The sequence below is a fragment of the Pelodiscus sinensis genome, chromosome 13 (genome assembly GCF_052426305.1).
Source record: "Pelodiscus sinensis isolate ZL-2025 chromosome 13, ASM5242630v1, whole genome shotgun sequence".
NCBI classification, from domain to species: domain Eukaryota; kingdom Metazoa; phylum Chordata; order Testudines; family Trionychidae; genus Pelodiscus; species Pelodiscus sinensis.
In genome coordinates this window covers 20,735,513-20,754,272 of record NC_143064.1, presented here as the reverse complement: position 1 = coordinate 20,754,272, position 18,760 = coordinate 20,735,513, and the positions used below count along the sequence as shown (strand labels likewise).

At 45.9% G+C, this 18,760-nt stretch overlaps 1 protein-coding gene across 1 annotated transcript in view; it reads right to left on the bottom strand.

The window, feature by feature from the left end:
* Positions 1-18,760, bottom strand: part of COL4A5 (collagen type IV alpha 5 chain) — a 143,488-nt gene that overhangs the window by 85,271 nt on the left and 39,457 nt on the right. The window contains exon 2 of the mRNA XM_075940947.2: positions 13,586-13,645. Within this exon, the coding sequence (XP_075797062.2) occupies positions 13,586-13,645 (60 nt within the window). The remainder of the gene's footprint in view (positions 1-13,585; positions 13,646-18,760) is intronic.

Genomic DNA, 18,760 nt, shown 5'->3' with positions numbered 1-18,760 from the left:
GTTTGAAAAACCATAATTGAGAAGTTTTTATTGAAATATTTTTTAAAAATACAAACTTAATTACTTTCAACATATTAATGAGCACACTGCCTAGAGGTAAAATGGAGCGTCACAATGATAACAATGGAAAAAAATTAAAACAATATGCATTGCAGATAACTGTGTAAATGCTTTATTATTTAAACAGTACAGTTAACATGGTGAAACTAGGAAATTCAAAAACAAAACTTCCATTCAACATTAGTTAAGATCACTCTCACCCAGTGTAAAGTGCTCCAGGGAGGTTAGAGAGCAGTAGGAGTATAGGTGGCCTTGGGGAGGGAGTGGACCACCCCTCTGGAAAAAATAAAAGTCAGTGCATTATAATGTCTAGGAATTTACTTATGGACAGTGATACTCCTTAAGGAACAAGCATTGCTATTTAGGATTTAACTGAACTACCCGATAGTTTAATGCCAGTTTGCAGTTCTCAGAAGCAGGGCCTCAGGACTGTGAATGAAGATGTAGAGCCACTCTGACTCCTCACCAGTTTTGGCAACTTTTGGCTGTTGACAGCACTTTTGTTATGAAGCCCTTCCAGCACAGACATAACCTTAGAAACAGGAGAACCCCTTTTATATCTTGGGCTTGATTTAAGTATCAGTCTAATAAAAAAAAAAAGTTGAAACAGAATTTGGGAAGTGTGTGCCCTGCAGGGAAGAAACTAGGAACAACTAAGTCCTGGAGTAAGTTCTGGCAAAAGATTTGTATGTATTAAGTAAATGTGCACAGATGCAAGAGCTGTGCTATGAAAAGCATCTGTAGCAAAGCCTATTCAATACCTCCTAATCGGATCTGGGTCGTTCTTATTTAGATTAAGGTTACAGAAGGTTACTCTTACGAGACGAAGTACAAGCATGTGGGTACGTTAAAAGCCTGGAATTGTATTATCTATAGACACAGGACTAATTTGAAACATACAGACCCACATACAGGGAAGACAATAGTAAACTGGTACTTTGCATCCTGGGCAGAAGGCCACACGCTTAGACTTTTTTTTTTTTTTAAAGAATATTGCCCAACTGTTCCTGTAATTATGTTTAGAACCAAAAGTTCAGCTGTATGTTTAAGGGTCTTAGATCTAAACAAAAGATTAAGTTGGGAGACCGAAAGCATTTGAAGGGAAGGAAAAAAGACACAGGAAGCAAAACAAACAGTTATAGAGAACTGCAAAGAGATGCAGATCTTGTAAACACCTACCTTTTGGATTATGAAACTAACATGCTCCAAAGGCTGCTTAAAAGTAACATCAAAGCAAATGTGGGCCTAGCAGGAGGCAAACTGTTGCCAGAGCAACTCTTGTTCAGACTCTGCTACCAAGTCTGCCTCCAACCATGAACAGATGATTTGAAAACACTAGGGTAGGGGATAGTTATAGGACTTTACTACAGACATTTCCTTAGGGAATTACTTCAGACTAATTACAGAGTGAATAGGTATTTCCTCCATAAGGCACTGTTTGACAGACAAGTACCTGGCCATAGAAAGACATGAATCATGTTTCTTGAAGTGAGTTACCTTTATGTAAGCAAGACAGGAGACAGATTTTGAAAGAGCTTCCATCTAGAATTGCCCCTCCACCCCCAACTTTCTGGGCTGTTGGTGAAGGTAGGGCTGGGGGAGGCAAGTCCCCAGCCACACCCCTTCTGCTGAAACCCCACCCACTTCCTGGGGAGGCGGTGCCACATACACCCCTCCCCCCCCACCACCACAGGGAAGGGAGGGATGCGGGCGGACTGCACTTGCCCCAGCCTCCCCGGCCCCGGAGCACCAGGGAGAGAATGGCACCAGCCCCGGAGCACTGGGAAGGAAGCAGGGTGCTCGGTGCGGCTTCAGCCTTCCTTCCCCAGAGCAAGGGGAGGGCGGGCACTGAGGACAGCAACACTCTGCCCCCACAATACCTACAACAGGTGTTCTGGGGGCAGAGAGTGAGCTGGGCCATGCCTGGTGATCTGGGAAGACAAAGCCTTCCCCGGCCTAGACTACCAGATGCCCATGGTTGCACTAGTGTTTTGCTTCCAAACTTCCAGTCTGTATGAACAAACTTCTTTTTGGCATATGCAGATGGCCAGCTACTTGGTCTGCATGCACCATGCACAAAACTGTTGGGCTGCGGAATAACTTGCCAGCTGTCTACACTGGCCCCTTGATTTTGCGCAAAAGCACTGACGTTCTAATGTCCAAAATCAGTGCTTCTTGCGCAAATGCTTTGATGTTCCCATTCGGGCAAAAGCCCTTTTCCGGAAATGTTTTTGTGCATGAGGGCCAGCGAGGCGTACAGACAGTTCGGAATGGCTGGCTAGTTCGAACTATCTAGCCCGTGCCGCGTGTAGCCGCGCGGCACGGGGTTCGAACAAGCCGGCATTTAAAAATGGCGCCGGCCGGCTTATGCAAATAAAGCCCAGGAAATTCAAATCCCGGGCTTCATTTGCACGTTCGGTATGCATACATTACCCCGCTAGTTCGCACTAGCGGGGTAGTGTAGACATACCCTATGGGATTGAGCAATGTAGCGCTAGGCATGTTGGGAACGTGAAAAACATCTCATTAGCCACCTCTTTTTTCCCGGGCTTATGGCTTACACTACAGAGTTGGCACAAAAGTGTCAAGAAAACCTGGATCCCTGACTTCTGGCCCTCGTGAGCAGTGTACGGAAGACATCACACATTGCAGCATACCTACTTCTGGACCTACTAGCAGAGGATGACAACTCAGATTCGGAATTGGAATCTGATTCGGAGGATGATGCATTGTTACTGCACTGGGCTAGGACAGACCTGGTATGCACAGTGGATTGTCGGTCTTGGGCAAGGGAAACCATCTGAGCAGTGAGATCACATTGTCATGCAGGTGGGGGATGAAGAGCAGTCGCTACAGAACTTTCAGATGTGTAAAACCACCCTCCTGGAACCATGTGCTGAGCTGGCTCCTGAACTGCATCCAAGGACACCCGAATGAGAGCTGGTAGAGAAGCGTGTGGTCACTCCAGACTGCTACCATTCAGTTGCAAATCAGCTTGGAGTGGGGAAGTCTGCTGGCATACCAGGTCTTCCATAGCCTGGCATGGTAGCACTTCTGCAAGTGCACAGGGCAATTAGTTATATTTTGATGGATGAGACAGTGACTCTGGGAAACGTGGATAACAGCGACTGGCTCTGCTGAAATGGACTTCAACTCAGGTGGGGCAACAGATGGGACGCACGCCCACATTATAGCACCACCCCACCTTGCCTCAAAGTACATTCATCGAAAGGGAGTACTTCTCCTTGGCGTGTCAGGCACTTGTGGATCACCACAGGCATAAATGGGGGTGGTCTGGTAAGGTGTATGATGCACACCTCTTCAGGGACAGGGACCCGTACAGGAGGTGTCATGCTGGGATCTTCTTTCTAGGCCATAAGATTACGGGGTGGGGGTGGGGGAGTGGAATGTGGAAATACCCTTAGTAATCCTAGGTCAGTGGTCTCCAATCTTTTTAAGCCCAAGATCGCTTTTTGAATTTAAATGCAATCCAGGATCTACCTTAAACCCAAATACCTTTGCTCCGTCTCCTTCATGCTCTTCTCTGAGGCTCTGCCCCTGCTCACTCCATCCTCCCATTCTCCCTCCCTTTCACCAGGCAGGGGCAGAGGGCTGGGGTACAGGCTCTGGTCTTGGGTTAAGGCATTTGGCACGTGAGGGGGCTCTGAGCTGAGCCTGGGGCAGGGAGTTGATGTGTAGATGGGAGTACATGTCTGGAGCAAGGGTTTGGAGCTGGCTCCAGCTGGACACTGCTTACCACAAGTGACTCCTGGGTGGTGGTGCAGTGGGGCTAAGTCAGGCTCACTTCTGCCCTGGCTCTGCACCACTCCCAAAAGCAGCCAGCAAACTCCTTCCATCCCAGGCCCTGTTGTCCCGCTCTCCCTGTTCTGTGGAGATAGACTACAGGGTGGAAGAAGGGGCACTCTGATATCAGTGCCCCTCCTCTCCCTTCCCTGCTCTGAACCACAAGCAGGAGGCTCCCGGGAGGTAGGGGGAAGCTCCCAGGCAAAGGGCAGGAGGTGCTCAGCAGGGGGGAGAGGCAGCTGACTTACCGGCACTTGATAGCCTCTTGGCCAAACCAGTCAGGATCACTTGTCAGAGGCTCCAAGATCTACCAGTAAATCCCGATCTACAGGTCAGTGACCATTGGCCTAGGTGATGAAGCCAACCCCTTGCAGCCCTGGCTCATGAAGCACCTGGACAGCAAGGGTGGAATGCCAGTGCCAGTTTCCCACTGCAGGGCGGAAGGGAGAGGGAGGGGACCTCGTGGTCTGGATCAGGTTTGAGGGGGAAGAAAGTGATGCCACATGCTGCTGCTCATTCTTGCAGCTTGGGGAACGGCAGCACAGAAAATTATTCCCCGATGCTCCCATAGCGAGAATGGCAGCCAATGGGAACAGCGGGGCTGGTGCCTAGGAGCAACAGGAGGCACGGAGCCAGGTAAGCACCCCCCCCCCGATCTGCCTCATGCCCTGACCCTGCACTTCCAGCCTGCTCCAGCAGATCCTACATCCCCACCTCCTCCTACACCCATTTTGTCATCATGGAGGGTTGGCTGGTGGTCTACAGAAAGGTCTGCATTGAGTGGACCATGGGCCAAAAACTTTGAGTATCACTGATCTAAGCATAGCAGACCCATGGAATAAAAGGGTTAATACAGACTTCGGCAGAGGCCAGAACGATGGGTGTGAGCTGTTTAACACAAAATAAAAACTCATGCAAATATGCACAGCATAGGGATGTTAAATATCAGGTTATTGAACAGTCAAGTAACCTCATGAATTCTTATTGGTTAGTCGACTATTGCGGCAGCCAGTGCGCTCCGGCCTCACTCCCAAGAAGACCTCTGCCACTTCACACTGCTGCCTCTGTGTCAGAGACAGCAACACAGAGTGCCAGGCGGGAGCTGGTCTGCTAGTTTAAAAACTAGCTCCCCTTGTGAACTGGCTGCCTTTTGCCCCAAGCTGCTGCCTCTGATAAAGAGGCAGCAGCGTGAGGTGGCAGCAGCCCTGTCTAGGGTGTGGTCTGAGCTCCTGGACCGAGTGAGAATGGAGCTGGGCTGCTGGGCAGCCAGCTAAATAATTCACTGGCAAGTGGTGGGGGGTGGAGGGGGGGGGGAAATGTGTGTAGTCTATAGCATTAGCCTATAAGTTTCTACGCATTGGTTAATCAACTACATCCCTTTCACATCCCTAGCCCAGCATTTGTTTTTATTGATGTTTTAGGGTAGGGGATGGTAAGGGTTCTTCAGAAAGAAAAAAAAAAATCACAGCTATGCTAATGTGCAACTATCATAGCTGCTTTCACAGGCAGGGGGAGGGAGAGAAGACAGCGAGCACACATGCGCCTTTGGTTCTAGTCACAATTAATCATCTCGATTATACTCCTCGAGATGTCATATTGGTCCTGTGTGAGCTGCAAAATGCACGTAGTAGTCTCATTTCTGGCTTGCCTGGCTGTAACTTGTCTCTTTTCTCTACAGTCCCTGGCCCTAGCTTGCCTCTGCTCCTTTGTCCTCACACTAGCTTGAGTGATACAATTTCTTCACCATATCCTTTGATTCCACCCCCCTCCTCCCCGGACCTGACACAGTCTGTCTGCTGCTGGATATGCCAGAGTTCAAGGTCTGGTTGGCAAAAGTAACCATGAACAATAGAGGGACTGTACATGATAAAGATAGTGAAAATTTAACAAACATGCATGCCCCTGAAGAAAATGTCCCACTTTATTGTATTAGCCTAATGGGAAACACAGATTTCTACAGGCACTAATCATGGGGAGTTTTAACACAGTGGGGGGGGGGGGAGTAGAGCTGTTTATTACTCCAAGAAAGTACAGACCATGGTTGTGCAGTAGTTATAAAAGGCAACTTTTGATAATCTTACCCTTGTCCACAGGCTGCAATCAGTCTTGCTGATATATCCCTGCTCAAGGTTTATAACCAAACTCAGGCTCAGCTTTTGGAGAAGAGTGGGGGCAGCGGATCTCTGGTCCTTATGCAGCCAAACTCTGGGTATGTCTACACTACGCCGCTAGTTCGAACTAGCGGGGTAATGTAGGCATACCGCACTTGCAAATGAAGCCCGGGATTTGAATTTCCCGGGCTTCATTTGCATAAGCGGGGAGCCGCCATTTTTAAAACCCCGCTCGTTCGAACCCCGTGCAGCGCGGCTACACGGGGCACGAACTAGGTAGTTCAAACTAGAAAGCCTAGTTCGAACTACCTAGTTCGTGCCCCGTGTAGCCGCGCTGCACGGGGTTCGAACGAGGGGGGTTTTAAAAATGGCGGCGCCCCGCTTATGCAAATGAAGCCCGGGAAATTCAAATCCCGGGCTTCATTTGCAAGTGCGGTATGCCTACATTACCCTCCTAGTTCGAACTAGGAGGGTAGTGTAGACATACCCTATGTGTTGCCTTGATTTCAGCAGCACACACTGAGGACTGGTTTGGGAAAGTGTCATATGACAAAGGTGGGGAAACGGTAGCCCTGCCATGATAATCAGTGACAGGTAGAGATATTCAATTTAGATTAAATTGGCTAACTGAATAGTTGATAGAATTTCCATCGACTATTCTATTCGTCAATAAGGGCACCTCCGCCTTTGAAATGTACAAGAACTTTGCAGGGGAGGCATGGGACCAGCGGAGGACTCAACCAGTGCCCTGCTCACCCTGTACTCGCTGCGACTTATCTGCTTTTTGAAATGTACCCAAAACCTCGCTCTTGCTACATTTCAAAGGCAGAAGTGCCACCAGTTCCTCACTGTGCAACCTCCCCTCCCCCCAGCAGGAGACAGTGCTGGGGGAACTGGCTTTTAAGCCAGCTCCTGCTCCCCTCTTGCTGCCTCTCTCTGATAGAAGCGGGACAAAGCAACTTGTCGAGTCACTGGTCATTACATCCCTAGTGACAAGATGAATTCGTTCATCAGGCAAATCTTCAAACGCCATTTCCCAGGAAGATTCCATTGCTATCCGTGTGCGCAACGATTTTCTGTCTGGCCACAGCATAGATCCAGTGAGTGCTAGCCAGCTCACAGAAATATAGCCTCTGCTCGTCCCATACGTTGCCCCATTCATCGCATAGAAAAACTTACCGCCCAGCACGGCTGCTGCCCACTCAGCTTCTAATCCCAAGCACCTGCACAGCAACATACCCTGAATCTTTCCCACGTGGATTTGCGGAGCGTCCTCACAAACATTGGGACTGAAAACAATTCCTTGCTGCCTGGTGCACAGGTTGTCACCAGACTGACCCTCACCAATCCGCTCATCATCTTATTTGTTCTAGTTCTTTTCTCTGAGAGCTAATTAGTATCCTGGGGTTTGGTTACAAGATCTCCAAACCAGGATTCCATGCAGTTTTTTATACAACCAGCATGTTTTGGGTGCAGCATCAGACCGACTGTTTGCCTTCTGGAATTCCTTCATCTTGGCTCTAACACAGGGCTTGAGAAATGTGACCATATCTTTCCTAGTTCCTACAGGGTCACTTGCAGCTCTGATTGCACCAATTCTTCACCCCACACACCAATTGGATCCAAAAGCTCTGCACTGCTCCAAGCAGTAGGGTGTTTGGATCGAGTGCCACCACTCCAGTTTCCCTGAGAAGATGCTATGAGGGGCACCATACGATGTCCCACAGACACAGGAAATGGATTTAAAGTTCTCAGAGTTTGCAAGTGGGAGGGAAGCATCTGTTTAACTGTAAACATTACATGACTGAAAGGCAGCGGAGAGCAAGGTGATGTCCAGGGTGGCAAAACACAGCATTATTGGACTCCAGCACACTGGGGGACAACCCTAAAGAGATTTCTGTGACTGAACCTGTCAGATGGATTGTCTAAAACCATATCTGTGACTATTGTGAAATCCAAGTGAGTTTTAGGCTTGTATTATCAGATTACAGACGAATTAGTACTATGGCTGTGTTATGATCACAGCCTAGCCTCCTATATCAGCGCTGGGAAAGACTTGGCGTTGTGTGTGTCCTGCGAGACATTCTGTATACTACTGCCCATGCACAGTGTTGCCATATTCCACTGGTTTCCAGGTACAGAGGGTTTTTCCTACTGGTATCACTAATATGAAATGCGTGCAGGAAGGCTAAAGACCCAATGATTAAAAAAAAAAAATTTTTTTTATTTGAATTGGTTTGATGAAATGCTTGGAAGAAGAAAAAAAAAAGCCTAAAACGTAATTCTACACTATCTTAAAAGTAATAACCTTTATTCCATAGGGAGCCATCAGAGTTATAATGTAGGAAACAATATAATCATGTAATGTTAAAGAAAAGTTTTGCAAAGAAGTTCCAGTAGTTCATAGATCAGAGACCCAATCTTATGGGGTTCTAGAAGCTTCTGTATAGATTAATTTAAATAATCTATACAGATCTAATGGGACTCAGTGCTCAGTCTAGAAGATACCAGAGATGCTTAGTATTGCAGTTTTCCAACTGTGGGTTTGTGTCTTCAGAGAAACTTTTTTTGTTAACAAGCATGTTAAGTAAATGAATAATCCATAGAGGTGTGAAATAACAGACCTCAATCCATTATCCCTTTGCAAATTTCTGTACAGAGTCAATCCCTTACCTCTCTTAGGGTATGTCAACACTAGCCCCCTAATTCGAATTAGGGAGGATAATGTAGGTATTTGAAGTTGTAAATCAAGCCCAGGATTTAAATATCCTGCGTTTGATTTGCCTCTTCCCGGCTGGTTGCCATTTTTGAAGAATGGCATTTTTTTCCCCTGGTGTTTTTTTTTTGGGGGGGGGGGGAGGGGGAGGAGAAGAGGAGGAGTTCGGTATTTTTGTTGAAACTATCTGGCAACCCTATGCATGTGTACAAAATGGGAAATAACTGCTTAGGCCAGGGGTGGGGAAAAGCTTCTCAGCAGGCTGGATCCAGCCCACCTAGGGTCTTTGATCTGGCCTTGAGCATGCACTGGCTGGGATGCCATGCACCGAGCGGCTGAGCTGTGAGCACTCACTGGAATGCGGCGCAGGGCAGACTGGCCATGAGCAGGTGCTGGGCACCTTGTGCAGAGCGGCCTGGTCATGAGCCCACACTGGGGCGCCTTGCGCAGAGCAGACAGCCTGAGCAGAACCAGCCGGAGCTGCATTTTTTTTAAATCAAAGAGCTGCATGTGGCTTGTGAGCCACAGGTTGGCCACCCCTGATCTAGATAGTACTTGATTCTGCCATGAGGACAGGGGACCAGACTTGATCTCTCAAAGTCCCTTCCAGCTCTAGTATTCTATGGTTCATATTTGGCTTGTGGTCCATTATGACCCCCATATCCCTCTTCACAGTACTTCTGCATGCTTGGAAAATGACAAATCTGGAAAAAAAAATGATCTCAGACCTTCAACTCTCACACCACACAATTGAATACAGAATCTCTGACAAGTGATGCACCTAAATCACATTTGTATTCAGATCTTCAGAAGTGTGAGTACCTCAGTATCACACTGGATGAGTCTTGTGATGTACAGGACAAACCTTAATTGGCAATATTTGTACAGACTGTGTCAGAGGATTGTGTAATCAAAGAACTCCTGGATATCATACCGTTAAAAGACAGAACTCATGGCATTGATGTGAAAGAAACATTGATGGAAGTGTTTGCAAAACCACAACTGCCTTTACCGAAACTTGCAGCAATAGCAATGCTATCTATGATCTGATCTGTGAATGGACTTTTGGGGCTATGTAGAGCTGATGAAAGTTTCCCTGAGTTCTGGAAGTTTCACTGCATTATCGATCTGGAGCAACTGGTGTCTAAAAACCTGAATTTAGACCACATAATGAAACCTGTGCAAGAAACTGTCAGTTATATTCACGCACATGCTCTTAACCACAAACAATTCAAGAATATCATTATTGAACTTGATCAAGATCTTCCAGGAGACCTGCCACTGCACTCTACTGAAAGTTGACATTCAATAGGCAAAGTGCTGCTTTGTTTTTTTGAAATTTTAGACTCTGTGAAACTGTTCATGGAAGAGAAGCATAAGGAATATCCCAAGCTCTCAGGTACACCATGGCTACATCTACACTGGCATGATTTCCGGAAATGCTTTTAACGGGAAATGCTTTTAACGGAAAAGCACTGTTTCCGGAAAAGCGTCTGTGGTCAATCTAGACGCGCTATTCCGCAAAAAATCCCCGATCGTCATTTTTGCGATTGGGGTTTTTTTGCGGAAAACACTACTGTTCTGTCTATACTGGCCCTTTTCCAGAACAGTTTTCCGGAAAGAGACTTTTGTCCGAATGGGAGCAGCATAGTTTTTCTGGAAAAGCACTGATGATTTTACATTAGATCGTCAGTGCTTTCCCAGAAGTTCAAGCGGCCAGTGTAGACAGCTGGCAAGTTTTTCCCGGAAAAGCAGCTGATTTTCCGGAATAACTTGCCAGTGTAGACACAGCCAGTGGTTTTTAGATTTGGTTTTTCTGGTGCATATGCTGTGTCATCTGGATAGACTCAACCTGAACCTACAAGGAAAATTGAAGGTGTTGCCTGACCTGGTGCAAAGTGTATTTGCATTTGTCAACAAACTAAAGCTGTTCAAGGCACAACTTCAAAAGGAGGTGTTAGTATAGGCACTGAAATGAGACTCTCATGCCTATTTGTGGGATTTGTTGAGACGATGTTTTTTCCAACAGTTTCCTGGCAACAAACCCAATCTCTTCCTGAGATATACTGACATTTTTGGAGCTGTAATATGCTCTCATGAAGATCTCAACAAATGTATTTTGTCATTCTCTTAGTTCCACCCAGACTTGGAACTTTGGAACCCTTTGGAGTGAATGTTATGTTTTAAGCATCTTCTGGAACAAAAATTTGAAACAACTTGTTTGTCAACTTTGTTAACACAGCTGAGGAAGGGCTCTTGTCTGAAATGTCCTGTAATGTTATTTTTATCACTATATTTTGTGTACTATATCTATATATAGATACAATTATAGATATAACAATAAATATATAATATGTGGCTCTTCACATGCTATCCACCACTATTTTGGCTCTGTCTTTAACGGGCTTGCCACCCCAGACCTAGATCAGTGTTCAACTTTTTTTTTTTTTAAATGAAGTACCCCCAGTACTTAGTTTTCAGATGCAACGGTAGGAAAAAAAGTGTAACATTTGTTTAAACAACTTAATCATAGCTGGGCAGGCGGTGAAATTTTTGGATATAAAAAAAAAACCCACACGAAAATAAAGTGCTGTAAAACTTAAAACAAAAATTCAGTACTCCAAATTTCAGTTGTGTTGACGTACCCCCCCAGATTTCTTTCAAGTACCCCTAAGCGTACTCATGCCACTGGTTGAGAAACACTGATCTAGATCATCCCTGTTTGTCTAACAGGGTTTCCCATTCTATGGGTCGGGACCCAAATATGGGTCACCATTACATTTCAAAAGGGTCGCCAGGTGTCTCCGCAGGTGGCTCTTAAGGAGCCATTCACACATTTTTTGAATTGCCCTGGGTCACCAAGTCTTCTTGAATTGTCAAAAAGGGTCCCCATCTGGAAAAAAGTTAAGAACCCGAACCTGTTCCTAAATATCTCCAGTGATGGAGATTCTACAACCTCCCTGGGCAATTTATTCCGGTGTTAACCACCTTGACAGGCAGGAAGTTTTTCCTAATATCCAACCTAAACCTCCCTTGGTGCAGTTTAAGCCCATTGCTTCTTGTCCTATGTCAGAGGCCCCCCATGACACCCTTAGATACCTGAAAACCATCATCATGTCCCCTCTCAGTCTTTTTTTTTGGACACACACACACACACACCCACCCACACACACACACACACCCTTCAGTCTTTCCTCATAGTTCATGTTGTCTAGACCTTTAATCATTTTTGTTGCTCTTCTCTGGACCTTCTCCAATGTCTCCACACCTTTCTTGAAATGTGGTGCCCAGAACTGGACACAATACTCCAATTGAGGCCTAATCGGTGCAGATTAGAATGTGTAACACTGTTGTAAAAACAAAAAACAAAACAAAACACACCCACAACCCCCACACAAACATTCTGGGGCATATTAGCAGGAGTTTTGGAAGTAAGCCATGAGAAGTAATTCTGCTCTACTCAGGCCTCACCTCAAGTATTGTGTTCAGTTCTGGGTGCCATGCTTCAGAAAGATTTGGACAAATTGGAAAAGATTCCAAAGAGCAACAAATGATTAAGGTCTAGAAAATCATGATATCAGGGAAGACCAAAAAAAAAGGTTTGTTTAATCAGGAAAAAAGAATAAGTGGACACAGCCATTTAAGTACATAAAAAGTATGAACTTGGGAACATTCTCTTCCTACAAAACAGTACCAGCCACCTCCCTTATATGAGATGGAAGAGCCTATTCCCATCACAAAAAAAAGTGTCTGTTTCTCAGAGGGATGGCAGCATCCAATCCTAGGAGACGGTAGCATTCTGCAAGCAACAAGCCTTGAATTCTGTTTTCCACCAGGTCCACCTTGATGCTTAGTAAGGAGCTCTCCATAACTAATTATAATCACTCTAAAAACAAATGCAAGCCAGAGATCTTATCAGCAATAACTGGGAACCCAGTTTGATTCAAATTGGAAGACATGTTCCTGGAAGATGTCCACCCTTCCTGGTATTGCATTATTCTCTTTTTTTAAAAACTGTTTCCAGCTTCTGAAAAGTTAAGGTTGCTTGCTCAGATGCAGAACAAGTAGAAGGAACTGGGAGACATCAAAACTGTCCAGTTCATTTGATACAGCAGACTGACAGGTAAGCAAGTTGGCCAAAAAGACTTTGCTGGACCCTGGGCAAAGGGGGGGGGGGGGGGGGGGAGAAAGGAAAAAGAATCAGCTCTGGGTGCCCAGAAGGGGGCAGGGCATCAAGCTAGGGCTAGCCTCTTCCAGCCCATCACATGCCATCTGGGGCTCTGGCTGCTTCAATTGTTGCTGTAGCAGCAGTGGCCAGGAATCCTGGGCCCTTTTTTTAAAAAAAAAAAACCCCACAATGCAAGGCCTTGAGGCAGCTGCCCCTTCTCTCCTGCACCCTGTCTCTCTCCCTCCCCCCCCCCCCAAACCAGCAGGTAAGTCAAAAGGAGAAGAGTAACCATAGTTCTGAAAAAGTCTGGTGCATGCCTATGATTTTGTTGTATATTAAGGCAGCAGGGGAACTTGGATATCAGTAATAAGTATGACTGTCCACTTAGTCAAAATTTGCCTCCCTAATATTCTCCATCTAGTATAACAAGATATTTCCTGCTGTCTCCCTCACCTTTAAGTGATAGGAGCCTACTTAATGTGCTAATACCCTATTTGTCCATTAAAAGTCATCCTCTCAGAGGTTTACTATTGCCACAACAAAAGAGCATAAGCAAGTTCTGCATTGTGTGAACAAATATGCCCTGAAGTATAGCATATCCACACCACTGTATAGTAAGGGGGGGGGAGGAGAGTGCTTTATTAAAATACCAACGTCGTAAGTCCTGAGTAATTCATTTGTTTCAGATGCTATTTAAATGATAAAAAATTTAAATGCAGGGCTTACCTTTTCGCCTTTTACTCCACTACAGTCACACTTGGATCCTGATGTACACCCATGGCAAGCCTTAAGAGGAAAACAAAAGGATATTAGAAGCTCAGTTGCATATTGACCATAATTAGTACATTCTTGCATAGGATTTAAGTGTCTTATTTTTAAATACAAGCCATCTAACCTGTACATAGATCATGAAAGCTCTGAAATAGACTAGTTTGAATGTCTAAGGTGGGTGGTACCTTGTATGGTGTGTCACTGCATGCCTAAGTTTTACCAATATGGGAAAAATTAGAAACCTGCTCAGAGTTATGTTTCTTTGATAGTTTTTTTTTGTTTGTTAGTGTTTTTTTATTTATTTTTTTTATTTTTAAGTACAGCATGGCTTTCCTGGCCAGAGTGAAGAAACAGCTTAGGTTCCAGATCTAGGAAGAACATTGCAATAAGGGTTCCAGCCACTAGATGGCACTTTTTGCCCAGTATTTACACAGCTGAGAGCAAACCTTAAATTGGCTCAATCAATAGAAAGGAACTTACTACATGAATTCCCCCTCTACAGTCAAGTTACAGTCAGAACTTGAAACACCGTGCATGTCCCCATCAACTTTATAGCCTACTTTTTGCCATGCTATTGGTTCAAGTGATAGAAATTAATTGATCACACTATTATCTCACTTAATTTCTAACTTGCTTTCTTTCAAGATCTGTTCAATAACTCCAGAGTACTCTCAAAGACACACCAGTCAGCTTAATCATGTGGGTTCTTTAATTCTCCCCAACTCGGCCCCTTTAGCTAGAGAGTGAGTGTGTATTGGGGGTGGGGTGGGGAAGAGGAGAAGTAATGTCAAACTAATGTACACAACTCCAGCTACATATAGTACCTTAGTTTGAATTACCAGAGTCCTGGGGGGTAGGAGGGGAGGGGGGGATGTTGAATTACAAGAGTCCCGGGGGGGGGGGGGGAAATGTTGATAGGAGAAACTCCCATTGACTCCCCTTGCTCTTCTTGACAGAGTAGTATGAGAGTAGACAGAAGCATGATCAGCCAGTCTTTACTAGACCTGCTAAAATAGACCCTGGGAGATTGATCCCAGCAGTGCTGCTCTCCAGGAAACTATAGACAAGACCTAAGTAGAGATCAACGGAAATGTTTTGTAGCAGGACATCAAATGCCACTATGATTGAGCTTTTTATTTAACAGTTATAAGTCACACTAGAATGCTCACAATTTGTAATAGCTTGATTTGTTCTAATAAGTGTTACACTTCTAAATACACACACACACACACACACACACACACACACACACACACACACACACACAGAGCACATGCTTTAAAAACTTTTCAGTACTGAAACTTTTCAACCACCTTTTGCACAAAGTACGTTTTGGTCAACTAAGTACAGAACTGCATGTCAGACCTTCAACATGCCACGCTTGAACTCTTTTTCCTTATCAAAGTCTTGCTAAGACATGACCCATCACCTACCTGGCTCTGGGAAAGTACTGGCTCATAGCCTAAACAGATTAAGCAGCAGACTGAAAACTGAAGCAACTTCATTCACCTGCAGCTATGCTAATCTGGGATGATACTAATTTTTGTAGTGACACACGATGTTTTGTCAGCTGCAACAATTCCATTACAACTGCAATAAGTCACCGAGACATACCCCATTTTCTCCTTTTACCTGCTGTAGCCATGCTTTCAGTTTAAAGTACTGCTGCGGCTTCACTTTAGCTTTTCCTACATTTTAAGTCCACAGTCGGGGTGGGGGGAGAGGGCGGGAAGAGTTTGTTCTCAAGGTCCACTCTAACTTTTACACCCTTTGAGCTTGAAGAAAGGGAGCAATACCTTAAATATTAAAACAGTTGCTTGGTTTCACTGCTTACGCATACCACATGGTTTCCAAATATAATAAAAAGCGGGTTTATTATACCAACCATTTCCTTTGTGTTTTGCTTCTAAGAGTTATGGCAATCAAGGGCTCTAATTTATGGAAGGTTTAGTTAATCTTTTCACTGAGCTTTCCTGACAGCTTCTGCCCTACTGAACCACTGTGCTCCGATTAGCTCTTTTCATTAGTGTATTGAAGGAGGACTGATGTATCGGTTTTCTACTCAAAGGATAATTCTTGTAGGACATGCTTCACCCCGTAGGGCCTGAAAGTCTATTTTATACCATGGATATAGTCTTTAAGCATGTTAGGAAACCATATGTATTTTGATTCAGAGCTGCTTTTAGCTTAGACTTCAGTGGGGTCATACTACAGGTTGAACCTTTTTCTTCTGGCACCCTTGGGACCTGACTGGTACCAAACCAAGGAATTTGCTGAACCATGGGAGGTCAATATTATAGTGAGTCTTTATTTTACTGAGGGTAATAAATGGAATAGTGCTTGCAACGCTGCTTAATGTATGACTGTACTGGCACACCACATATAAGGCTTTGCTTAGTGGAGGCTTAACGTCTCTCTTCATAACAAAGTGTTAATGTTGTTACATAAGGAAATATATTTTTTATGCTTTATCTACTTGCTTGCATTTAGCAGCATTGCCAGCACTGCTTACTGGGCTCTTAGATATTTAGGGGTAAAATTAGAGCTAAACGACACAGAACACTGAGAGCAAGGATTGGTGGCGGTAAACAAACTTTATGGGACCATGGGAAATTTGGCCACACCCATGATAAGCAGACATCTGGCGAACTAAAGTCATGACAGACCACAGATGTTGCCAGACCAGAGAGGTTCAGCCGGTAGCATAATCAATAGCATAAACTGGCCCTTTGTTTTTGTAGCAAAAAGGATGGTCCTATGATGTAGGTAGCAGAAGTTTTGTCCTGCATTGCACAAACAGATTTTCTTGCTTGGGTGCACAAAAGTGATTTTCAGAGACATGTGTGTTAAATGCCATGAGCTTAGGTCACATTTTCTGCCAGCACAATCTAGGAGGCAGCCCCTAAGACCAGCTCTGGGGGGAGGGGAGTGATTGGGTTCTCGTGGAACCCTTACTTTCACTTCATGGAACCCTGGGGTTCTGCAGAACACTATTTGGGAAACACTGGCTTATTGGATAGTCTTTTGACTAGTTGATTTCCCCCTCCCCTCCTTGCTGCTTCTATTTCATAGAGGAGGGAAAGGGGGAAGGGGTAATTCTAAAGGGTACTTCTGTGTAGTGGCTGCCCCTTGAAACACCAGAAGTGGCATTTCAAAGGGGTAACTGCTGTGGAGCTCCCCACAGCATTTCTCCAGAACCTGAGATCAGCTGGGGAGTCCTCAGCTGACCCCAGGCTCCTAGTGGCATGCAGCCCGGGGTCAGCGGGGGACAGTCCCCGATGACCCCAGGCTCCATGGCTTTGAAATGCGCACTGGGGACTCTTGTACATTTCAAAGGAAGATGCTGCATCCTTAGTCCGCGCTGGCGCTTCACATAGTTAAACTTCTGCCCTACCAAGCAAAAAGAAGTTGTTTAGTGGGGGCAAAAGTTGTTAGCAAAAGTGCCAGTGTAGACAAAGCCTAAAGCGCCAAACCCAATGGTAGACCTCCATGAGGGAGGTTAACTGAAACCTGTGAGACTCTTCTGGGGCACAGCTTGTCTTGTTAAGTGGAGCAAGACTAGCCCTCTGAGTTGTGTAAGTAAATCTTAAGCCATCTATAGGTCAACTTTCTACCCTCTCCATCCCCCAGTAAAAGTCACCATGATTCTAGGTCTCCCCAAAAGATACCTGCCCTTCAATAAGACACCTTCATGGAGAAATAGCCTGAGTCCAGAAGCTACCTAATGACAGCTCTCTACCTCAGTATTCAGGTCAAAAGCACTGAGGAGACACATGTAATCCCGCCTTTGCCCTGCACATTTCTCTTTAACCAACTGGAAACCCCAGGAAAGAACCAAACCCCAGAAAAGAACCAAATCAGTGTTGAAAGTCTGGCTGCTACTGCCAGTCAGCACAACGGGGGTTAATGAGAGCCTCTGGGCCCAACAAGCCCACCCCATTATACCGCCAGCCAGTGCCAGGCCTGGGGGTAGGGGGGGGAGGGGAAGAGGAGTATCTGGATCAGTGGAGGGCTGACTGGAAAAGGGGTAGGAACTAACACTACCTGTACACCAAGACAGCTACTTAAGCAACACAATCTTCCCCCTCCCTGCCACAGGAGACGCTAGAGCAGGGGCAGGCAAGGTCAGCCTGAGAGACAGATTTGTCCTGCCAAGCTACACAGGCAAGTGGCAGCTCCATTCTGCTCAAAGCAGCTGGCTTGTCCATGGAGGGGAAGAGGGAGCTGTCGCAAGATGCTGCCACCCCTAGCACAATCTCTCATCTCCCACTGACTGGAACCCTACATCCCTCCCCCAGGGACAGAATCCTTTCCTGCACCCATACCCCCTCCCTGATCATGCATTTCATTCCAAATCCTCTGCACCTCTTTTCCCCCCTAGCCCAGGTCACAACTCCCTCCTAGACCCTGCAAACCTCCTATACCCCTCCCAAGCCAGAAGCCTCTTTTGCACCCAACCTCTGTCCCAGCCAGACTCCAGACCCCCTCCATAGGAAAGTGCAGCCCATGACCACTTACAAAAATCTTTGAGTGCCCCCCCAATCAAAAGCTATTGCCCACCCCTGCTCTAGTGGCAGCCTAGGAATTTCTATCTCTGGAGCTGAATGGGCAAAGACCAGAGACATCACAGAGCTCGGCCTCACCAACTGGCAGCTGCCTGCTCAAAGGAGACTGGGACTAGGTGCTACATGAGACCCAGGGGACCCTACAGGAAGCAGTGTGCTCGACTAGATGCATGGGAGAAGCCATGCCCCAAACTGAACAGATGCTAGTGGGAAACAGTCCAGGGCCCCTGTTCAGGAGGTGACAACACATGGGCCTGGGCTAGGACCCACTGGAGAAGAAGGGTCTGGATTCTCCTCTTTCCATTCTCCTGCTTTAAAGATCGAGACTCTGCAAACCAAGCCAAGTGCCAGAGGTCATATGGTCTAACCACTAGGATGTCCAGCCCTCCAGACCACTCATTACAGTTGACTTGGACTGATACTGTCAGCAGAGCACATTTGATGTGCTCAACTCAGTTGGGCCCACTATCTCACCAGGGCCTTGGTTCAGTGTGGTATGTTCACCTGAAAGCTCTAATTCGCTCAGTGAATCAGTACCTGGATCCCCATCCAATTTATTTGTATT